This window comes from Melopsittacus undulatus, chromosome 3 (assembly GCF_012275295.1).
Source record: "Melopsittacus undulatus isolate bMelUnd1 chromosome 3, bMelUnd1.mat.Z, whole genome shotgun sequence".
In the NCBI taxonomy this organism is placed as follows: Eukaryota; Metazoa; Chordata; class Aves; order Psittaciformes; family Psittaculidae; genus Melopsittacus; species Melopsittacus undulatus.
Window position 1 is genome coordinate 73,445,261 of NC_047529.1, and position 24,810 is coordinate 73,470,070.

Sequence of the window (24,810 nt, forward strand, 5' to 3'; positions counted from 1 at the left end):
TTAACAATAAACAGTAAGGCTGCTGTTTTCTTGATGTCATAGCAAAGCTATTTCAGCATGCATGTGGTGCAGTACAAATATAAATTACGGTGTCTGATCCTGGAAGCCTTCCACAGGTTTAGCTCCCCTTGGTTCAGATTTCTGTTATGCCAGGGATATGCCAAATGGTGCTGGAGAGAAGCTGAAATCCTGGAGCACCTTTAAGAAATACTTAAAAATAATCCTTAGGTTCGTTTGAGGGGAAAAAAATCAAATTGTATCAGCTGAAAGGCAGCAAGATGCCTATGATATTGTATTCATATACAGTGCATGGTCTGCTTGAATGTGTATACTGTATGATTACAAAGAGGTAATTAAAACGGTGTATGCAGGGAAAACACTGGCTTCCACTGAGCTATTAAGTGGTAATCAAAGGGCACTGCTCTGACAGTTTGTTGCTGATTATATTGAGCTCACTGTTGCTTTTAGCTATTGAGCTGGGAAGCTAAAAGAAACAATTGAGAAAAACAATAGCCATGAAGTATGTGGAGAAGACAGACAGACAGGGGTTGCTGGACAGGAAATCGACCTGTCATCCCTAACATTAAACTATCTGTGAGAAGCTGGTCTTTTGAGGTTTTGGAGAAAGGGTTGTAATTCATTTTCTTTATTTTGTTGAAATTGAATCTATACAGGTCTACTAAAAATGGTATTCAATACATAGGATCCCAGTGCATCTTGAGGACTCAGGTGGAGGTCTGGGAACATCTAGATACAGGATTTAGCAAAATTTCAAAGGTTATACTGAGAAATCCGGAGATTTAAGAGTGTGGGAATTTCTGAACTCTAAGAAACACTATTAAATCTTTGCTGAGAGTTCTGTTGACTGTGTAACTGGCGGGGTAAGGGAAGACTTATGAGAGTGGGATATTTCCCTTCTTCAAGAAAACGTTGATTATACTGGGTAAAGCATAAGATGTCACAGCTCATGTTTATGCCAAGGCTTCAGAAGACTGGCAGAAAAGAGCGACTAAAAAGCATACCAGAGAAGTCGGGAGTGCTAATACTTATTTGAACAAAAAGCGAGTAGGAGATGCTTTCCTTATACCATCTGTGCCTCAAATATAATCTGTTGTTTTTAATGTTCTGGCAGACATCGATGGCTTGGGAAGCAGTGCAATCGGTGGCCAACTAATGGCATCTGCTTCAGCTCAATCTCCTCTTTCCCAAAACCAGAAGACCGATGAGTCTGTTGTTGCAGGTATTAAGACTTATAAGAGCAAGTGTATATCTACCAGCAGTGGGTTTTATAAACAACAAGCATATGTGGTTTAGAATAGTTTAATGGTTGAAGGATGTATGTCAATGCATCCTAAATGTGAACTGGTTGTCCAGCATGCAGAGGACAAATATGATATTTTTTTTTGCCGCTGATAATAAAGCTGCTGTTGTGTTGTTTTCAAGTAGTAGCAGTAGTAATGCATTTCTCACTCCAGGAGTTGCTTTTGCCCGATACATTTTGATTGGCTGTTGGAAGAACTTGATTGACACTTTGTCCACACCACTGACTGGCCGCATGGCAGGCAGCTCCAAGGGGCTGGCGTTCATCTTGGGAGCAGAAGGAGCCAAAGAGCAGAATCAAAAGGAGAAGGACTCCATCTGCGTGAGCCTGGATGGACTGAGGAGAGCAGCCCGGCTGAGCTGTGCTCTAGGTACTGCTGCATGTGGGATGTCATGGCAGACTTCATATAAAGTAGGATAGTATCTTTCCTTGAAGGAATTTGGGAGAGAGAAAAGCAGCATCCTCTTCGAGTCTTGCATAGGAACCATACCTCTATGGTACCTGCCATACAGCATAGACATATCCAGCCAACTTTCCATCACACAACCTGTTGTTGAGTCTGAATGGGATTGGGAAGAAAATGCTGGTTAAACATTAATTGTGTTGTTCGTTTACAGGAGTTGCTGCTAACTGTGCATCTGCTCTTGCCCAAATGGCTGCTGCCTCCTGTGTCCAAGAAGAGAAAGAGGAAAAAGAAATCCAGGAACCCAGTGATACTATAGCTCAAGGTAACAATGTGATTAAATTACCAGTCTTGCCTTGTATTGCCTGTAAAGACGCTACTGGAAAGTACTTTGCTACATACAGAAGAAGGACATAGGGGAATGCCACTACTGTGCAGCACTCACTTGTAGGCATATGGGACATATGCCTAGAGGCTTCAGTACATGTCCTGCTGTCTCAACATTATGCCACACTAATTATATTTTAGGTGGAACTGAAATCAGTGGAACAATAGAACAGCATTTTTGCAAAGTGCACTTTTTAAGCTGTGTGATACTAGTACAACCAGAGAGCATCAGAGAAACAATTTATCTTTTGTTAATGCATTGGGTGGTAGTATAAAGCTAAATTTGCATCCCTATACAAGTCTTGTGTATACATCCTTGATTGTCTTTTGTCATTGTCAGATGTTTAAAACTGTTTCTGAATCATGTTAAATGAAGCTGGAATAATAAATATATATATATATTTGTAACATATAGAAAGTTCTGCATCTCTATACCATACTTCCAAACCCAGTGGAAGTCAACTTCAATTGTTGTCTTCAACAATTTTTGTTGAATTGTTGTCTTCAATAGCTGTTTGGAGAAGCACATAAGTTTTGTCTGATGATACCTGATTTCTAATGGCAAGAAGCCCATAATAAAATAGTGGTGCACAAATGACCCTGCTTGGCGCTTAAATTTGGTGTCTCAGTAGAGAAAACAAAACAATAGGTCCCAGGCACAAACTAGCTTTTGACCTCTCTGCTAGGTAGGACTGAAGTGAGTTGGCCAGGCCATGGTGAAGCAAAGAGGAGGCAGTTGCAGTGGGCAGAGGCCAACAGATCTGTCCTGTGAAAGCTTGCAAAGCTTCAAAATTTGGTCCCATTCCAAGGCAGCATGAAAACTAAGCTTTTTAGAGATTCTCAGGAAAAAGAATGAGGTCAAAATGCTTGTAGTTCAAATCAGGATTAGTGTTACTTTGACAGGAGTACCCATTAACAAAACTTTTTGGTGAAACTTTTGTATGGAAATAGATGTGACATGCACAAACTCTTTCCTATAGCAAAGGCAATTTTGGTAAAAAAAATATCCAGCCAGCCAGCTCCAAAGAGAAGCATGTAATATCACTGGCAATCTGCATCTGTTCTGTGGGCAACAAGATGTGAATTTGGGGGTGGAGGTTGTCAATCTGGCATTGATTTTTTTTCATGCATGTAAGATCAGTCAAAAAGGATTTTAATTTTAAAACTGCCTTATGTTTCTTAGCAAGAAATGCGTTTCTCTGTTGGTTTTTTGGTCTAACATCCATGTTCTTTTATAGCTCTCAAACTGTATACATTTACCATTACCTTATATACAAATCAGTGCTTGTTTAAAAGCTGGAGATGCTAATGTGGGTTGTTTGTTGGGTTTTTTTTTCCATGCTGCAGTGAAACAGAAAGTGGAGCAGAAATTGGAACAGATGGGCAAAGTGCAGGGAGTGTGCCTGCACACTGCTCATGTTTTGTGTATGGATGCAGTTCTTAATGTGGGCCTGGAGATGGGAAGCCACAATCAGGACTGTTGGCCTCATGTATTCAGGTACTCACCAGCGTTCTCAAAAGAAACAGAATGTATACCATCTTGCCTGAAAATAGCAGACTGAGAAAAATTACTTTAGGTACTTTGGGAGTGTTCTGTATAAACAATGTCAGACAAAATTAACTGCCAGCAACTGTAGGAGGAAAGATGTTATTGTTTTCCACCACTATTCAGAGACAAAATCAATGCTTAGAACTTTAAAGTTCTGACTCTGACAGACCCAGGAACCTAAATGAGCTCTTCAGGCAGCTTCACTAAACTATTTGGTGTCTAGGCACACAGGAGGCCAAAGGATATAAGAAGACAGGTTTTCTATGTATGAGTCTGAGACTCTGAGATTGTCTGTTTGTGGTTTGAGGAAAATATCCTGTGCATTGTATCCGGTTTGGATGTAATCAGTGCCTGCAAATTGGCAGTGGGTTTCCATGTAAACTGGCTTCTCACAGTGATGGGGCTTTGAAGCAGCCAAGAGCTGTACTTGAACTATCCTTCTGGAGTAAACATTTATTCAGTGAGCTTAGTGATTGGTGAGGGGAGGAGGTGTTCTTTTGTGGGTTTTATTCATCTTTTTCTTCTCTGTTTGTTCTCAGGGTATGTGAGTACATCAGCACATTGGAGCACACCCACTTCAGTGATGGTGCTTCCCAGCCCTCCATTACCATCACCCAGTCACAGCAGGCACCTGCAGGGCTGCACACAGACTCTGAGCCTGGGGACTCTGCCCAGGCACTGACCCCTGAGCAAGAGACCACCCTCAGCAACCATCCTGTCATTCAGCCAGTTTCTATCCAGGAACTTATCAAGGAGAGCAGTAAGGGCAGAGCTTTTGACTTCCGTGGAGGCAGTCTGCTGTGTGGAACCAGTGCTGCCAAGGCTGTACTCACGCTTTCTACACAAGCTGACAGGTACAAGCAGTGCTCTCGGGAACCAGAAGCTTTGTTCCCACAACAAGATCAAAATGGACCTTTTTGTGGTGCAGTGGGGAGTGATCTTTGTCTGTTGCAGCTTCTTGCTTCAGTTGAGTTTCACAAGAGTGCTGCACAACCAGCAGTCCCTAAAAGACCTGCAGGAGAAAGGGCCACCAAGCATGGTCACAGAATGGCTAGGTTAAATGTCCCTAAAACACAATCTGCAGACAGATATGTCACAGACATTTTTGCTATTTCTGCTATTCTTTCAACAGCTAAGGCAAGAGTTGAAAACTTCCTGGGTTTACATGCTTCTAATAAACTTTTTATTTCCAGGTGACATTTTATATTCTTCTTCTCTGCCCACAGGAGGGTGATATTTGTAAATTCAAGGAAAAACCAATGCATACTAACACTGCTTATAGGAGTTTGTGCATGGAGAGTATCTTTTATTTAGGAAGTTCACAATACAACTTACTTCCAAGGATTAGATAATAGCAGTACTGTAATTTTAATGATGCAGGTTTGATTTCTGTGCTTTTACTTCAGTGTTGATTTTATTAGGACTCAGTCCCCAGTTTTCTAGGGCTATAGAAAGTTTTTAATGAAAAATAAGGTCAGAAAATTGTATTTGTCAACTTTTGTCTGCACCATGTGAAACTTCACTATAATCTCTCTGGAACCCACCTCCTACATAAGCATGTTTACTGGTTTAGGGATACAGATTTTAAGACATTTTTGCAGCAGAAAATAAAAAACTTTGGCTTGTATTCCAAAATAGCAATTCTGGTACAGCAACTTTACGTCTAAGACTTGAATTAATTAGTTTTCCACGTAAAGGGCTGTAACTGGACGGAGCAAACTAGTGCAATGCCAAAGCCAGTGAAGCTGTGATGATCTATGACATGAGGACCAGGCATATTCTTGCTGGTTTTTTGATTACTGGTTCATGAACTGCTTACAACATTAAGATACAGTAATGGGAAAACATCAGTTCCTTTAAAAAGTGACTTTTTTGGTTTAGTACCTGAGTTGAATCTTGGAAGGTGCCTGGCTGGTCCTACAACACCCTACTTTCCACCCTCCAATTAAGGTTTCTTGATCAAAGTCTTCATGAGGCACCATGTAAATGAAAATAACCTCATCTGTCACCAAATGCAGCACATAGCAGCCGTCTAAAGATACAGGTTTTCTTCTTAGAGATTTAAGTCTGCATCTCATGAATTTTTCAATTAGATTCAATTCTTTTACTACAGGCTCTTTGAAGATGCTGCTGACAAGTTAAACTTGATGGCACTGGCAGGCTTCCTTTACCAGCTCAAGAAGGCTTCTCAGGCCCAGCTTTTCCATTCAGTCACAGATACAGTTGATTACTCCCTAGCAATGCCAGGTAAAATCTACTGAAGATCTCTTGCAGAGCTCTGTGTTTCATATACAACTGAACTGCTTATAGGACTTGCTTTGTATTCTTACAGTTTTAATTTTTTTCTGATTGAAATTTCGAGTTACACATAAACCACAGTATTTAGTCTAATAAGATCTTTCTGTAGGACCAATTCAGTCTTTAGAAAAGGTTGAGTGCTTTTGTTTTGGACAGAGATCACATCCACACCTTCTGTGAAACACTTCAGAGGACATTCATTTGGTTCTTGGACTTTGGGAGTGTTAATTATACACAGATATTTAACCAAACCTCCATTTTGGAACCTAATCCAGTAAAGAAACTTGGGTGAATGTAGACTTAAGAGAGTGGATTTAGGTTAGACATATGACAGTGGGTTATCCTCAGAAGTGTTCAGAAAATGGGTGACAGCAAACAAAGCACACAGCTGAAGAATATTATATAAAGCAGTGGGATTTGTCATGCTTTTTCCTCCCTAGCAGAGTGGACCATATACCTCACAGTACAAAGCCATTGTCATTTCCATCACTGTGTCAAACAGAGCAGAAGGATTGAACCCAAAGGAATATATTTCACTTAAATTTGTATTGTGCCTTTAGAAGTGACATTAGTCATATGGGTTTTGTTTTGCCCTGTGTCAGGCATGGATTTTGTCTGGTATATGTCTCCAGTGTAATTGGTTTCCCCTCTTCCTGAAGTGCTACTTGTCATTTTCTCAATATGACAAGCCTCTTGTCTCCAGGCCTCAACATTCATCTTCTTTTTCTTTAGTAAATAGTGATCCTCTTATCATGTACTTAAGACTTGGAATAGAGCACATAATGGCTTTTTTAATAGATATTAAAGGTGGTATGCCCCCTGATAATGTCTTATGTTAAAGATAAAAGCACTAGCATATTTTAAATGAGAGAATGAGATGTCTTTCCAAACGTTGTAAGAGCAATGGAAGATTAATTTCTTTCAACAGGAAATAACAATGGTTACTGGCCAAGGAAGAGAAAAGTGTTTTCTCATGTTCTCTGCTTTGTATCCTTTGCTTGAGAAGAAATAAAAAAGACAAACTGAAACTAAATAATTTGTAGTTTATATTCTTTCCTGTAGATGTCACTAAAGGATTTTGCAACTACTATTTTTTGTCTTAATTTCAATTAATTCCTTGGTTAACTTCTCAGCACTACTTCTCCAAGCCTTTTTCTTTAAAACTTGGGTCCATCTGTTCTTTCACCTACACAGGCATAGGTATTGCAGTAAAATTCAATCATTTCAATTGCATTGCAATTCAAACCTAAACATTAATTTCTTTTCTTTATTTTTTTTTCTTCCACCACCCTCCCAGCCTCAACTTAATACTAATAATTTCTCACCTGTCTTAAATTCCATTTTAGGCCTCTAGAGATGGAGGAGCAGCTCCATTATAAATATCCATTTATTTTCTCATATTTCCTTGTAGGTGAAGTGAAATCTACGCAGGACAGGAGAAGTGCACTTCACTTGTTCCGACTTGGTGATGCCATGCTCAGAATCGTAAGGAGTAAATCTCGGCCGTTGCTCCACCTCATGCGCTGCTGGAGCCTGGTGGCACCCCACCTTGTAGAGGTAGGAATAGGGGAGAGAATGGGAATGTGTGCAAGACATGGCAAAGTTGAAAAAGCTGGAGAAGTCAAAGTCAGCATTGTCAACTCTGCTTAGAATCCTGTTGGGATACTGTATGTAGTGTGTCACATGTTATGATATTGTTTGTCCAAAAAGTGTATTCATACCCAGCATACAGTAAACCAATTCCACAAGCTCAGGAGAAATACTGTGTTTATTCAGGCCTTGGTACTGGGTGGACTTTTCCACAAATCAAACACACATGAATGTCAACTTACAAAAGCTACAAAGTTGTATGCTCCCAGTATTTGGTCAGTAATCAACATATATTATTTGCTGTGTCATTCCTTCTAATTGCTATGCATGCTCGGAGGAGGGGTGGGCTGAGCTGGGGTCTTTGTCACCTGTGGGTGTGATTTGCAGTATTATAATGAAGGCAGTTCACTTCAGGACACCTTAAAGATTAGTTTCATTGCCAAGTTGATTAATCAAATAGTCACTTTGACAAGCTGTCAAATAACTTATCCTTGGTGCAATCAATCCTGGATATTGTCCTTTGGATCTTTTCAACAGAACCAAGTCCTGGTTTTATTCATTAATTTCTTATTGTGAGTGAAGGTTATCTTGACCCATATTCAAGTTCCTAACTGTTAACTATGACTACCCGCAGCAGATGTACAATGTGTTATATCAATACTGCTTCTGAAAAGAACGTTTTTACATAACTGAAATGGGCAGGTCCAGTGATAGCATGTTGGATTTTTGCAATATGCTACTTCCTGTGTGTCTGTGGTGAAAAAACTGAAACCACCCCAAGAGGTTATAGGTAACTCCTCTATCTACCTATTTTCCCAGCCTAGGTCTGCATCCTTGCAAGTCTTCCCATAAAAGGATGCAGCTTTCTTTTCCCACATAAAGTCAGCTCAGCTGGGAAGATGGTGACATTTTTCCGTTTCCTTCTGCCTGGTGAACCCTGGTCAGTGGCGTGCTAATAGCAGCCACATAATGGATTTCAGTCATAACGAATGACATTTCCTCAGACAAACTTTGAGTCTTAACTGGTGAAACACTGGTGGTTTGACTTCTCAGAGCTTTTTCATTTGTATCATTGCTGCAAATAAATGTGCAGTACTTCCTTTCTTTCTGACAGTAAGGTATGTGGTGTCATCTGGCCAGGTCTATTGGGAGCGTGCTTCTCTGGAATTTTAAGATGAGCTGTTTGCTTAATTGCCATAGCATTTTATTTCATTGACTCAAAAACATGTGTGGACTATTTTATAGAGGAGTTCAGACACTGAGGAGTCTCTGTGGAATCCTTCTAAGTGAAGTAGAAGTAGCAGAGAATTGTTCTGTTGTGTGCTTTAACATCCCTTTATTTTGAAAACTGGTGTCTCACCTTTGGATGCCAGCCCAAAACCACTTTAAATACTTGTCATGTTTTTTATGTTTTTAAGTCTTTCAAGATCCCAAGCCAGTTTATACTCAAGTACCTTCCATGTTCTTAGAATACAGAGCTGATCGGTCTTTTTGGTTGACTTGAGTGCAGATGGGGGCATTACTGGGAAGGAGAAACATGAGGGAAAGGATATAATTTAGCATAACCTGTGTAGTTCCTCTGTACAATACCTTCATATACAGATTCTCGTTTGTTTAATTTTTTAATAGCTCTTCCAAAAGTGATGAGAACTTTCTCAGTCTAAATTCTGTAGACAGCTAAATAAAATGTGACATTTGGTCATGCATGGATATGTAAGGTGAATATATGCAGGAACCACCTTTTTGAATGAAAAAATGGTCACACAGTAGAAACAAAAGAAAATATTTCACACTAGTTCTGTTCTGTAGGGTTTGTTATTTAACTTATTTTTAGCTGTGCTTTTTCAATTGTCAGCAAGCCTCCATGCATCTCTGGGAGTCTGAGCAGCTCAAGAGTCTCAGCCATCTGTGTCTATGGCCGAGACTCCCATTTTCATTGCAGCGGGGGCCCTAAATCGCTTAGTGGTGAAGATGGTTTTAGGGTTCAGCAACATGAAGTGCTTACCTCTGTTAAAAGTGTCTCACTTAAAAGCAAATTTTTTTGTTTGGGCAGACTAATGCTCCTCCTTTCCCTGTAGGCTGCGTGTCATAAGGAGAGACATGTGTCTCGGAAGGCTGTCTCCTTCATCCATGACATCCTCACTGAAGTGCTGACGGACTGGAATGAGCCTTCTCATTTTCACTTTAATGAGGCACTTTTCCGCCCCTTTGAGCGTATCATGCAGCTAGAGCTGTGTGACGAGGATGTCCAAGACCAGGCAAGTCAACCCTGAACAGTGTGTCTACATCTATCCTACTGTGTCCACAAGAAGGATCTCCAAGTCCACAAGAAGGTCTCCAGAGTGCACTTGGTCCACTTGAGATTGTTTCCCAAACTCCCTTCAAATGGTGCCCCCAATCATCTTCAAGGAATCAGAAGAGCCCTGCCTCCCTAAGTCAGCAATGTGATAGAGCACACAGAGAGTACATCTGCCTTTGAAACAATTTAATAAAACTTTTCTATTATCTAAAATAAAGTAATGAACAAGTCTAGATTGACATAGTGAAATCTAGGAATGTGTTTAAAGCCATCCTCATTCCTTCTGAGGGTCTATTTATATATCAGTTCCAGTTTTGGGCTTTATTCTTTTAACCTGTTCTACACTGTCTGCAGGTGGTCACCTCTATAGGAGAGTTGGTGGAAATGTGTTCTACCCAGATCCAGTCAGGATGGAGACCCCTGTTCAGTGCTCTGGAAACAGTGCACAGCAGCAGCAAGTCAGAGGTTAAGGAGTATCTTGTAGGAGAATACTCTATGGGTAAGGACTTACTGCACTGATGGTTTCATAGATGTTTTTATTTCCCTGTCTTACTCCTTGGGGATGCAATTACTAACTGAATATATTTAAATGCCCTACCTGAACAATGGCACTTCGCAGTGGCACTGCAAGACTCCAGGGCTATACTGAAGTATCTGGCTTATTAGCTGGGGTGGGAGGGAGAGAGAGGTATTGTTCTGACCTTTTATCCTCTAGGTTCTGGCAGACAAATAGAATGAGGAAGAAATGCTTTAAACCTACTTGAATTTTTTCTTCTTTTTTATTTTTTCCTTTAATACTTGAAAATTTTTGAGCAAAACAGTAGTGCAGGAGTACTGAGCTTGGCTGGACCCTTGTCACTGTCCTGCTAGAGAAAGGGAACCATACTGTCTAAAACCACCATGTCTCATATGGCCTTTCTTACTATGTAAAACCTGTTGCTCTTACACATGAAGGTAACTTAGTGGGATAATCTAGGCAAGTGCTTGTCCAGGCATTTAACCTCAAGGCTTCAAATTACTAGTGCTATTTCAAGCCATGTTTGCTGTAATAAGAGTGATTCTGCATCTCTCACAGAGATGTTTGCTTGTATGGAAACTGGGTAATAGGGAAAAATCACTTTAAGCCTTTAGAAATCATTTTGCCTTTAGAAGGTATTTTAGTATTTTTAAATGTTACAAGTCACGTATAAGGAATATGGTTTTCCTACTTCTTACCAATAATCTACATAGAAAAAGTAAGGGTTTTTTTGTTACTGTATAGTCTGAATAGTTCTCAGCGTGACTGCTGTCATCTTGGCAGTTACCAAGAACTAAACCACAAGCCTCCACCAAACAGAAGTGTTAGCTACTGTGCTGAGATCAAGAGCTCAAGCCTTACTATCTGGGCAGGCATAAGCTGCTATTTTTCACAGATAAGGCAAAGCAGGGAGTCTGTATCACTTTCTCCTAAGGGCTACACAAATTACCTCAGGAGCAATAGAAAGTCTTACTTGTAAAGTAATTTATTTGTCTGCCCAGAATAGAAGAGATTCTACAGATTCAGTTAAATTGTTAAAAAACTGTTGGAAAATCAGCTTTATGGGGCATGGGGAAGAATTCTCAACTTATTTTCACAGGGAAACGCCAGGCTCCGGTGTTTGATGTCTTTGAAGCATTTCTAAACACAGACAGCATCCAGGTCTTTGCCAATGCTGCCACCAGTTATATTATGTGCCTTATGAAGTTTGTCAAAGGACTGGGTAAATATTTTTATTTTCTTTGTATCCTATTAAGTCATGGAATGTCAAACTTGGTCCTGCAGAAGAGTAGAGTTCAGTTTTGTAATACATAGTATGGTAGGGAAGAGAGAGGCAGTGATGAAATTGAGTCCAGAATGCTAAATAAAATAAATAAAATAAAATAAAATAAAAAAAAGACTAAGGGATTATTTCAGGAACACTTCTAATGCTGTCAATTCTTCAAGTTGTTACAGCAGCAAAGATGTATCTCTCTATTAAATGGCTGCTTCATTTTATCCTAATTTGCATCAGGACTTGCTTATTGTCTGCCCTTTCTTCTGTTGCCCACCTGAGCACCAGTATACAAGCACTGGTGTATACAACACTGAAAGCCTGCTGAACCTCCAGTAGGATCATGAGCATGGCAACCAGCAGCACTCTGTCCCTGTGGCTAGTGTTTTGTAACATTGCTGAGGGCAGTGGAGACCAAGCGTGTCAGGTCAATGTGACTGCAGAGTAACTGTGGTGCTTCTCCAAACTTCAGAACAAAGGCAAATGGTGTTAGGTCTTTCTGCCCCATTTGTGTTCTTTTTCTTGCCTTGATCAATAGAATTTGACACTTTTCCTTGAACTGTGGCAGGGATATTTTTCTTCCTTACGTAATATGCAAAACTTCTAATGAGTGGTAAAATGAGGCTTTCATGTTTTACACTTATATTAGTTCATAGAGGTATCTGGGTCTATAAGGGACTTTGATTTAAAAGACACACCTAACTGCAGCAGATCTAGTCTTTAATGTTACTCCCATCTTGTTAAACTATTTTACTATCATTTTCAGCAGGGGCAAAATTCAGCTCATGTTGACAGACCGGAATTGTAATTATTACTACAAAAGAGAAATAAACTTGCATGTCCAGTGCCAGTAGAGGGAACTGATGTTCCTTCTGGAGAACTTAAAAGTCTCTCATTTCTTTAGTTTTTTTACTTTTATGAGATGTTTGTCCATTTTATGGTCACATGTCAAAAAGCAAGATGAATGCTTCATCTTCATTCACATATAAATCTCTATATATATATAATTTAGATAACAAAGTTATGTAGAGGTTAATGGTAATACAAAAAAAAAACCCCAAACTTTTTTATTAAAGGTAATAGGACTGTGGAATACTTCAGTACTGAGCAATAGCAAATGTGCTACCATTTATGTGTATTTTAACATAAAACTAAAGAATTCAAACTGGCTGACTTAGCTGATCTCAATAGCAGACAAGACTTTAAAATACAAAATTGAAGATATAGTTAAGGGCATAGAAAATGCTAGTAAATGTAGTGAAAAAAGAATAAAGTAGGATTTAATAAAAGGATTTCATATTTATCTTGCAGGGTTTTATGAGAGGAATAGCTTTTAAGGCAATAAAATGTTAATGTGTATGGGCACTTGTTAAAGCTTCAGATCCAGGACTGAATGGGAAGTATTTGGCTAAATTAGAAAAATGGTTATGAGCCAAATATTCTAGGGTAGGCAGAACACTGTCTGAGAGGGGAAGAAAACAGACTGTGCAGGCAAGGATAACGTTAGAGTGAATGGAGTTATCCAGGGAGGACCTTTGGATGCCTTGGAACTGATCTGCTTATTTAATACACTTGGTAAAGCTGACCTGAAAGCAGGAGTATGCTGATGCCACAGAATTAGTAACAGCTGTGATACTGAGACACTAGAGACTGAAGCAGTCATAGAGATTAAACTGAGACCTTGACACCTGAATTAGACAGCAAAAGGAAATACTGTAGCACAAAATGTAATCTAAAAGGAAGAACTTTTGGTAAAAGAATTTTCCAGGGCACTGGGGTGAAAATGAATAGAAAAAATGAGCATACTAATTAAGCAAAGGGTGAATATGAGCAAGTGATTTATACAACCATGGAAAAAAGTGGAGTGGGTCAATATGACAGATGACTATAAAGTATGATTATAAGAACTGTCAAAGACTTTACTAAAGAGTTATGAAATAGGCATGTATTTATTAAAGCATTTATTCATATAAAAGTCCATGTATAAACTGTGACCAATATTAATGTACTGTTTGTATGAGGATCATCTGCTTGTCATCTAATAATATCAAACGAAGGATGGGTTTTGGATTCTGTTCAGACATTAGGGCACAACTGACTGAAATGGAAACCTAATGCTGTGTTTGTTTCTCTTCTGTCCTTCCCAATGCTGCCTTTCTTGTCCCCAGGGGAAGTAGATTGTAAGGAGATGGGTGACTGTGTGCCAGGATCAGGACCTGCATCTACAGATTTGTGCCTTCCCGCTCTTGATTACCTCAGGAGATGTTCTCAGGTAGGGTGAACATGTACTAACCTGACCTAGGAAATGGTTCTAACCTCCAGACTCTGTGGTAATAACCTGCAGTGGAGAGTGGCGATCTGAAGGTATGAATCTCATACCTTCTAAGTCACCTAAAACTGAGGAGTTAAAAACACACAGACCCAGAGAGCATGTGGGAAAATGTGAGTGCTCAAAACCTAGCAGTATCATTGAAAGCTACATTCATTCTTATTGAAACACGTACTGTAAACAGTGTTTGGAATGAAGGCAGAAAAAAACCCAAACAAACCACCCAACCAAGAATTCTCAGATCTTAAGAAGAGCAACAGGTTACACTCTCTAAAATGCAGCAGCAGCTTATCTGTACTGTGAAAACATATCTGAAGCTCAGGGCAGATCTCTAAGAATTAGAATGCTGGCATGTTTCCTGTAATCTCCTTGCACACAGCACAGACTATTATCCAGGGTTATTAGGGTGGGTTTTGCTGATGTTATGTATTTCTGTAGCACCTACAGGTCTTTTTGTTGGACTCAAGCCATGTTTTTTCTGGGTACAATACAAATGCATAACGAAGGATATTATCATAGCTGAAAGCATTTAATATCTAAATTCAGAGATAATGGGTGGATTCAGTACATAGACTGAGAGGAGAAGAAAAGAATGAGGCAGCTCAGAATAATAAACAGAAGACATATCAATCTGTATGGTCTATGTTGTTCATCTAAGAAAATGTAGTGAATACCTATCTGTATATCTAATGTGTGTTCTATCTATAGGCTATGTGCATTGCATCACATCACTTTTCCTCATCTTTACAAAACCCAATTCACAATGAGGCAGAAATATTTTCTCCTCTTTAAAAGAAACAGCCACTTTTTATCTTGTTATATCTTTTAACCTGCCAGTGGAAGAACAATAGGAATGACTAAAAAGAAAGCCTGTCTGTATATCGCAAATGCATCATTTACTTTAGAAAGGTCTAGTAAAATACAGGTAGCTTCCCAGCTATAGCACAGTTCTATGAAGTGTGTATTATCTGTTGCAAAATGGACAACCCAGGAAATGAAGCTCTGAAGTAAACCTGTACTTTTACCATTATTTACTTAGTCCTTCAGAGCTCCAAAATATTCTGTGTACAGCTGATGGATGGAGCTTCTAAGGTCATAGGTGCAGTCAGTAAGTAACAGTAATAAGCTTTTATATATCTGTGTTGTGTGTGACAGCTTTTACAAACTTTCCCATACACATTTACTTTTTCTTCTCTTTTTTTTATCTCTCTCCCTCCTCCCCCCTCCAAGTTATTAGCCAAAATCTATAAAATGCCCTTGAAACCCATCTTCCTCAGTGGCCGGCTGGTTAACTTGCCCCGAAGAGTGCAGGAGCAATCAGCCAGCAGTGAGGATGGTATTGAGTGCATCCTTTCCGACTTTGATGATGACACTGGTAAGTGCATAAGCAATGAATGCAGAACTTATCAGTTGCTTCTTCCACATGTCACTGTAAATTTTGCCAACTGCCAAAAGCAAAAAGGAAGGGAAAAACTTCATAGTTTATTTCCTCTTTGTTGTCTGTACGCACAGATGTGCATACATAGAGCTTGGAAGTTCAGGTCATGTCACCTGCTTTACGTTAAAATATACAGCTCATATATGAGAAAAATAAAACCTCTCTCATAGGACAAGTTAATAATATTTTAATTACTCTGATATCCATAATATAACCAGTATTGATTTCTGAGAGCTAATACAAGAATACTTTCTAGAGAACAGATGAAGGAGTGAAAACCTTTTAAAGTTGGTATTGGCAGGCCTGCCTTTACCAGGAAAAATAAGTGTTGATTTAGAGTTTAGAATGAAAAATAGTACACTTAAGTATGTTTCCAAACTTTTGTCCTGTGATCTATGAAATTAAATGGTGTGTTTCTGAAGTCCATAAAAAGTGCTATGACCTTCAGAAAAACAAGCAGCATTTCTCTCCTGATTATTTTTGTGGTTATATGAGTTGTAGATTAATCAGATGTTTGATGAACTAGGTCTGTGTGGAGCCAAGCAGTAGAGGAATGCAGCATTACTGCTTCTGGACTCATGATGGCACTTGGAAGCAATACAGTTTTGAATATCGGGACTACTGAAGTGTTCTGACCTGGCTGTCCCTGTGAAAAGCCAGCTCCAGTCAGGCAGAAAGCAGGCTGACTCCAGTGCCTTTCATTCACATGCTTCACCAGAATAACTCTTGGTACCTACTTTTATCTAGGCTCTTCCATCACATGGGTTGTCCTGTTCCACTGCTACCTTGGATAAAGATGACAAAAGCTGCTCTCTGAAAAAATATTAAACCATAAATCTTAGTTTAAAACAAAAAAAACCCCAACCAAACACAAAACCCAAAACAAAATGAACAAAAATTACTAGCACACTTTTACTTTCCTTTTTCTATGTTTGGTTTTGTTTGGGGTGGGACTGACACCCTCCTTGCTACAGCCACCTTTCACGTAGTTGTAGGGAGTGATAAAGTCCCCCTTCAGCCTCCTTTTCTTCAGGCAAACAACCCCAGTTCCCTCAGCTTCTCCTCGTAAGACTTGTGCTCTAGGCTCTTCACCAGCTTCATTGCCTTTCTCTGGACCTGCTTCAGAGTGGCTACCAGTGGCAGAGAAGGTGGGCTCATTAGTGAAACAAAGTAAAAGCCTTTTTTTTTTTTATTGAAAACTAGTTGTATCCTGTAATCTTTTAGAGCATTCATGTTTGCTAATGTAGATATGAACTCACAGTACTACCTGAATCCTAACTGCTGCTTGGTAGTTGTCCAGCTGTGCCATATCCACATTTAATAGACTTCTGTCTGTGACCTCTTAACATCTAAACATGATACGTGAAGCAGCTTGATGATACTTCATGAGGCATTGTTGCTGTTCAATTCTGGTTACCAAACAGAGCCAGTAAAATTATGGCTAGTCACCTTGTATCCTTACGCAAAAGCATAACCTAAGTGAGTATACTCCGTTTTGGCAGTGTTTGCAATGCTCATGAAATGTGTAAAACCTCCCATTAAAAACAAAAAAATAATTAAAAATCCCCACCCAAAGTTAAAGAGGCTGGACTAGCGGGAGTAGTAAACTAAGAAGGAAGACCAGAAGGAGGTATTTGTGGAGGAAGAAGGATGGGATAAAACACAAACTTAATAAAAAGGGAAGGAAAAGGAGACACTAATTTCAAAATTGTTATTGCCCACAACCATTACACAGCAACAGTCAACATGCAAGAATCCATGATGTCTTAGCCTCCATCACTGTCTGAGGGCAAGTTTGGTGGACAATGTAGTATTTCACTCATAGTTTTTAATCTTTGTTTCCTTACTTGTAGGCCTTATCAATGTCTGGATTATTCTGCTAGAAGAATTAACAACTGCCATATCCAACTGTCCCCGTCAGCACCAGCCTCCTACTTTGGATCTGCTGTTTGAATTGCTGAGGGATGTTGCCAAAACACCTGGTAATGAAAGAGCTTGATTAAATACAAGCTGGTAAACCCCTTACCCAAACCTCTTAAAATCCTAAACCGATTTGCGAAGTGTGTTACTCATGCTGGAGCTGCACAGAGACACTCTTAAGTGGAAAGGGATTTTCTTAGAGCATGATCAAGTTAGTGCATTGTTCTATGTTGACAAAAGGCGTCTTGTAAGTGTATGTTAAGTATACTCTTACTCTTGTTGCCCAAATAAAGAGGTGGAGTACTCTATCAATGTCCTAGTCACACAAAATGTTTGCCTGATGTCCAGGAAATAGAAAAAGAAAATTATATAGTCCTGTAGATCTGCTTGGTAAAGACAGCAGGTAAACAGTTGGCTAAGTGTTCATATCCTCCTTCACAACTAGATCCAAACCAGCTTACTCTTCTCATCCACAAAAAACATTTCAGAACCTGCTCTCTTTAGCATCACCCCTGGCCTCAAGCTTGGAACAACTTAGCAAATTTACTGTGCATATAGGCTTTGTAAGCAAAAAGTATACAACCACCGTTATGTTTATTTTAAGGACCAGGATTTGGCATTTATGCAGTTGTACATCTTCTTCTTCCCACGATGTCTCTTTGGCTCCATCGCAGCCATGGTGACCATTCATACTGGGATGTGGCATCTGCTAATTTCAAGCATGCCATTGGCCTTTCCTGTGAGCTCGTAGTGGAGCACATTCAAAATTTCATACACTCAGGTATGTCATTTTACTGTCTCATCTACTAATAGACACCAGTGACGTGTTACTGAATAGCTACTTGGGGAGATGCTTTCATTGCTTTTTGTTTGCTCAAGCATAAAATAAGAGGAGGAGGGTTGAAAATTTCTGTTTGTTTGGGTTGGGGGTTTTAATTTCTTTATAGGGTTTAGAATTATGGGGAAAAAAAAAAACCCAAACTTGTTAGGGTCCATAGAAGCTATTTAGTCCAGCTTCCTGCTCAGACTTGGGCTGTCTTCAAAATGAAGTCATCACAGTGCACATTATACTTTCCAAAAGAAGATTCTAAGACTTTGATCATAAAGAACTAGAATATCAGAAACAGGCTTTAACTGAAATTCTCCAGTACCACTTAAGTTCAGACATTTTATAATGTTAGTATCAAAAGGATTGTTTCAATTTGATGTGATGCATAGTTCAACACAGAACTTCAGTGATAGCTGCATAAAAATAATTTGGGCTTGCAAAGTCTCCGAATAGCAGTAAGTGTAGCAAGACTTTAATGATAATGAAAAAGCAATGATATTAAAACCAGTCTGTATCTTTTCCTTGTAGATATTGGTTATGAAAATATGATTAATGCTATGCTGAAAGAACTTTTCAAGTTGCTGGTAGCCTGTGTAGCAGAACCAACAGAAATTATTTCCAGAGTTGGCTGCTCTTGTATCAGGTACACACAGTTTGTTCACTCTGTTAGCATATTCAAAACAGGATGTCTTTATATATTTGAAGAACTCCTCAACTGATTAAGTTGTCTAACATCTTAAAAGAAGACTACAATACATCTATCTTTGTTATTTGAATAATAAATTTTGGACTTACTAGGTTTTCTTGCTGCTTTCAGTCTGCTTCAGAACCTGTGATTTTAGGTGTTACTATGTATATAATTCTCATAAAAAACACTTGTATATTACATATATGAAGTTAGTCTATAATTAATCCCTAGGAAAAATAATCCAGGGTCTTTCTGCTGGAATTTGCAGGTCTTTAGAGGTAATTAATACCATTCACAGTCTCCTGGTTCTTATAGTCACAATCAAAATAAGCACTGCGTTACATAGTTACACAATGTGTGGTTCTTGTCCTGGCAGGATGACTACTTAAAGAGGAAAAGCAAAGGAAAAAATACTCTCAAAACCACAGTGTCATTGCAAAAATAGGTCAGAGTAACAACTGGGGAAGCTGAATATCATTAGCTAGTCACCAAATAGGACTTTTGTTCTGTTTTCAACCTTCTTCCATTATAAGAATCGTCCGGCTCTTTCTTGAACATGGTAATGTCTTTTCATATTTTTGCAGGTATGTGTTAGTGACAGCAGGGCCTGTTTTTACTGAGGAGATGTGGAGGCTTGCATGTTGTGCCCTGCAAGATGCATTCTCTGCCACTCTGGAGCCAGTAAAGGTAAACTGCCTTTTTTTCTGACAGACAAAACATAATGACACTAGTTACAGATTCACTAACTTTGGACAGGTTACTTTTTCTTTTTCAGAAAAATTTTTGGGTACAAAGCCAGGAAAAGAAGTGTAAGGATTATGCGGTAGCTTCTGTTATTTTGTCAATTCACAATGAAAGGTGTTGTATCAACAGTGGAGATTATAATCAGTTTTTCTAAACATGTACAGACAACGCGAGCTGCTAACAGCCCATGCTGATTTTACATTTCCTTGCCAGTATGAAATCAGAAGGTGAAAACTTACCATTTGATCCATTTATTCCTCTGAAATGTCTGAAACTAGGCAGAAGACAAAGTTACTTACTTGATCCTGTAGCTGCATTCTCCATAGGTCTACACAGATTATTTCTCAACTCACTGTCTTTGTTGTAACCAAAAAGTCCTGTCAAGTCATCGCAGGCTGGAGCACATAAGAAATTGTATTGCCTTTACGTCAGATACATCAAATGCTAAGGAACAGGTGACCGACCAGCTTATGGTAATGGGATCGATTACTCTGAATCTTGTATGACACACAAAGAGACTGGAAAATGCTGCAGTCACTGACTTTGTTTAACGTACAGTGAAAGTCTGATGTTGTGTCTCTCTATAGAACCTATTGGGCTATTTCCACAGTGGTTCTGAAAGCTTTAGTGGAGATGCTTGTGAAGTGAAGGTGGCAGCCCCCTCCCTTTCACCAAGTGCTGAAGCTGAATACTGGAGAATCAGAGCCATGGCACAACAGGTACTTACTGATGTTTCAGGGAAAGTTGGAAAATCTTTTAAACAGGGGTCTTTTCTTTATGAAAGTGCATTTTTACAACCACCTTCCTCACAAACCCGATGGGCAAAGACTTCTTCATTACCTCCCTGACATTTATTTGTCTAACAGTAGTATTGAGAAAAAGTAATAAAACCTAGGGAAAAAAAAAACAGCTTAAAACTGACCCCATGTAAGTAGGAATTAGGAATGCCTAGGGTGGGGAAAGATGCCTCAGTACCGGAGGAGAACTGATGATGAGCCTACTGTGTAATGTAGTTTTAAAACCAGGAACCCTAGCATACATCAGTATAAATGTTTCTGATGGAGAAGGGGAAATAGTAGTTTTACTATGAATCCTCATCTAGAATGTCATATACATTTCTGATAACTCTGTTAAAGAATAATAAATTGAAAGGACAACAAATGCACTACAACAGAGACTGTGATACAAAACTAGAGAAACAATATTTGTTCAAACTATCAGAGGAGAGTTTGAAGAGGAATTTTCTCTATAAATACCTGGTATAGATTGCAGAGAATAAAGAGAGTTTCTGAGAACTAGAGGATAATGCTGACATTTAACAAATGGTTTAACACTCACCACTAACTCCAAATCAGCAGAGCAAGCTTAGAGACAACCTTCTCAGGGTCCTTTTGACTACAGTAGAGGTTGTTCATTTTGTAAACATGGTAATATGAAACAAGGTTTTTCAAATACAGCAGACTGAACTTAATGACCTGCAGGGTACCGTAAAACTGTGAATATTGTATGACAGTTTCAGCATGGGAAAGGAGCTGAATTAAAAGAGCCAGCAGCTGTTTGGTGTCAGTTTTGACTTGATTAATCACACCCTGATGCTGCTTGAAAATCTGAAACACACAGACCAGGATTTGTGATCACAAATAATGTGGCAGGGGCAGACTTTTGTTTGAATGGAAAAAAATGTTTTAAGTTTTAAAGACATGGAACTCAAAAAAGCAGGAGATGTGGCATATATGCTTTTCTTTTAGACACTATCAGTGGCAGTCCCCGAGTCTTTCTCAGCAAGGATTTGACACAGCTAGCAAGCTACAAAACAATGCTACAGCAACTGAGAGTTGCTTTCCCGTTTCTCACCCAGAGTTGCAAATTGGGTGTCTGCTTGATCTTCATGGCTGAAAATAAACCTTCCAACCAGTCTTTCTAGGTACAACAACAGGCTAACTATACAAACAGGTTCTTTTCTCCACTATACATGGTATTTCCTGATAGTAGCATACAGACAGCAGAAAGCTTGTTTTAGTATTTGGCATTATGTCTTAACTTGAAATAAAAAGATGTCAATTTCTTGTCCTGTGCTCTGCTGGGTGTCTGGAGGTAGCCCATGCCTCTGAGGCTATTTTACCAAAGCAGCATGCTCCAGGGGAGGTCTGCTGGAGTGATACCTTGCATTGTCTCCATCACTGTAAAATAAGTCATCATAACAGATCTTTCACAATGCAGGAAATCCTTTTCTCAGCCCCCAACAAGGACCCAGTGCAAATGCTAAACTGTTTGGTTTATGTAATTTGTTGGTTTTTAGGTCTTCATGCTGGAGACCCAGTGCTCCCCAAAGACCCCTAGCAACAAGGAAGGATTTGAACATGCCCAGTCATGCGTGCTCATCATTGACCTGCCACCAGATAAGAAACCAAATGGGCATTCGCAGAGAAGGTAAAATATCTTATTAGGAAAATGCTGTGTCACTAAAAGCAACATAAAAAAGACTAGCAGAGATGTGAACAGAGCCTGGCAAACCATGCCTCTATATGGGTCTCATAAAAAAACAAAAAGCACCAATCAAAAAAAATTAGGCTTTGTAAAAAAGGAGACAACAGGTTATTGCTGTCTGCTCTCCAAATGTTACTGTGATCACATACTGGTGAGCAGGCATGTGCAAGAGCCGTTATAGTGATAGAGGAGCCTGTGTCAGGGTCTATAACGTGGCCCTTAGAAACCTAAATAAGGAAACTGATTCTGATAGACAGTAAAAAGATAAGGTCACAGAAAGCCTTCAATTAGAGGAAATGTAGGTTAAATTAAGAATCCTCATAAGAAACACTAGAAAAATCTTTCCAATATTGAGATTCTTTTCTTTAAGAAGTAGAGTTAAAAATTTCTGTTTGAAGAGAGCACTGGAAGTACTGTTACATTTGTAATGATAGCTAGCAAATGAAATAATGTCTGCTTCACTAATGGTCTTTTAAAGTCAGTATCACTGGATTAAGAAGGTAGAAAAAGTTAATGGATAAACCAGAGAAATGTAAATTGGAGAAACCATATCCAAAGCTGCAAAACTGTCAATATATTGATCTAGGGAACATTGGTTTTGCTTGGCACTTTATTTTTGTGGAAGTCCTGTATGTTACTACCTCAGAAACTCATGCATTTGCATGACAATCTGATCCTGTCAAAGAATATTTCTTTTTGCTTGCACTTAGTTGCTTAAACAACTGCTGTAACCTCAACAGAGACAAGAATTAGAATTTTGCATTCAGGGTTTGTGTTTGTATTGCAAGGTATGTAACATGTGGCATGAAATTGTCTTTTACTAGATACCAAACCTGCTTCTGTACCACTTCAGGTGTTCTCATTCAAAACTAAACTATTGCTTGCAACAAGGAGCCAGAACGTGATGGACAGAAAGAAAGACCATGCAAGATGTTTGTGTTCTTACAGAGCTATACAGAAGTTTACCCCCAGAGCACATGCTCTGCTGCCTCACCTTCAGAGAACAAGGCCCTGCACAAAGAAAGGTTAACAGTCTAAACCCCTTCCCTTGTGGAAGGAAAATATCTGTTTTATCCAGAGGTTTGCATATCATTTTTCTTGTTATAATGATGCAGAACAAGACTGGAGTACACCCCTCATGCCACATAAGGCCATGCAAATCTAACAGGCTGTGTTTGTAAAGGCAGTATGGGCCTTGCTTGTCTTTAAACAAATAACAAAGGCTTGCAATTAATACAAACTCTGAATGCTCTCACACTGCGCTTTGTCTAAACAACTGCAAAAAGTGTATATGCCAATAGGCAGATATTACCCCAGCAATGCTCATTTTTCACCAAATCAGGGCTCAAAGGTTGACTTTACCACTGTTTTTTCATATTATTTGCTACAGCAATGCAGTAATATGCCAGTCTTGCATGCTAATAACTGTAGCTTTTCAGAAGTTTTACTTTAACCTTAGTGGGGTTTCTCTTCTCCCTTTTTGCTTTTGTTTCCTTAATGCTGCATCATTTCACAGGAAGCTGGGGTAAGGGAGCTTTTCTTCTTCCTAAAAAGTAATAATATATTTCAGTTTGAAACTTTAGGCAGAATAAGAAGATCCTATCCTTAACCAGCTTTGGCATTGTGTGTTTTCACCTATAGTTCTGTACTAGTTTCTTTTGGAACTGAGCAGGACTTCAAATTGTCCTTGTAAATTGCCTTTTTGGCTTTTACAAGGAAATCAGATCTCCTTCATTCTGATCCTGCTTTTGGAACAGGATTAGCCTCTTGAAATCAATGCAAACACTCATTTAACTTTATATATTCTCTTAAGAGCTTTTCTGAGTCAGTCTCTAATGATTTTTACAGCAGAAAATTACTTCCCCATAAAAAGCTCCAATGTATATATTAATCATCAAGATTTTAGCACTGTCAGATAATAAGACTAGTATATTTTACTAATATATCAGCAATGACAGCTGTGTCATGGTAAGCAAACTGACACAGGTAAATTAACCCAAGCAGCAGAGTTTTGTCTGAACTTGTTTTTTTAATGTTGCGTTCTCTAAGCTTAGTTTTGCTATGATTTCGCGAAAAAAAAAAAAAATTGTTGTTATTTTGGGAACACTTTTGAAAGTTGTTTAATGAAAGTAGAATGATTTTTGCAACAAAAAAAATAAAGGTCTACAAGTGAACATCTGATATTACATGAATTTAGTCTGACCTAGACCTAAATTTTAGTATTGCAAGCAAACTGAAAAATTTTTCTCACTTGATAGCAGTGCTAATTAAAATGTGACCCATTATAGTTCCCTAAATCAAAACAAATATTACTATGTGTAACAGTGTCAGCTCCACTGAAAACATCACCTCTGTAATCTTACTCAAAGGCTCTTTCTTAAATGCCTTAAGATAGGTTTCACAGTTTATAATTTTAAATCCATGAGATACCAAACAACAATCTTGCTCACCCCTTCTTCCTAGCCTCCCTTGCCTGTAAGCCTCTCAATGTTATTCACTGGTGGATACCTGAAACTTTGGTGGGAGGAATTAGCCATTCCTGGGTTCTTGTGCAATTCGAAAATCAGTGAGATCTAGAACAACTCACAGCATCTCCAACAGGAGCACAGCTAGGAATCACCCAGGATTATATATGAGAAACAGGTTAGGAATAGTTATTTCCATGCTAGGCTCTCAATGTTCAAGTTGAAGTCTTAAGAGCAAACAGTGAAATGTGCCTTCAGCAAGACAAGCTTTTT

General features: G+C 38.9%; 1 protein-coding gene across 1 annotated transcript in view; it reads left to right on the top strand.

The window, feature by feature from the left end:
- Positions 1-24,810, top strand: part of ARFGEF3 (ARFGEF family member 3) — an 85,833-nt gene that overhangs the window by 57,503 nt on the left and 3,520 nt on the right. The window contains exons 15-32 of the mRNA XM_005154771.3: positions 1,133-1,240; positions 1,476-1,691; positions 1,939-2,049; positions 3,459-3,609; positions 4,200-4,514; positions 5,774-5,907; positions 7,370-7,515; positions 9,627-9,806; positions 10,202-10,346; positions 11,464-11,586; positions 13,806-13,909; positions 15,197-15,341; positions 17,258-17,386; positions 17,929-18,105; positions 18,682-18,796; positions 19,426-19,528; positions 20,173-20,304; positions 21,885-22,015. Of these exons, the coding sequence (XP_005154828.1) occupies positions 1,133-1,240; positions 1,476-1,691; positions 1,939-2,049; positions 3,459-3,609; positions 4,200-4,514; positions 5,774-5,907; positions 7,370-7,515; positions 9,627-9,806; positions 10,202-10,346; positions 11,464-11,586; positions 13,806-13,909; positions 15,197-15,341; positions 17,258-17,386; positions 17,929-18,105; positions 18,682-18,796; positions 19,426-19,528; positions 20,173-20,304; positions 21,885-22,015 (2,665 nt within the window). The remainder of the gene's footprint in view (positions 1-1,132; positions 1,241-1,475; positions 1,692-1,938; positions 2,050-3,458; positions 3,610-4,199; positions 4,515-5,773; positions 5,908-7,369; positions 7,516-9,626; positions 9,807-10,201; positions 10,347-11,463; positions 11,587-13,805; positions 13,910-15,196; positions 15,342-17,257; positions 17,387-17,928; positions 18,106-18,681; positions 18,797-19,425; positions 19,529-20,172; positions 20,305-21,884; positions 22,016-24,810) is intronic.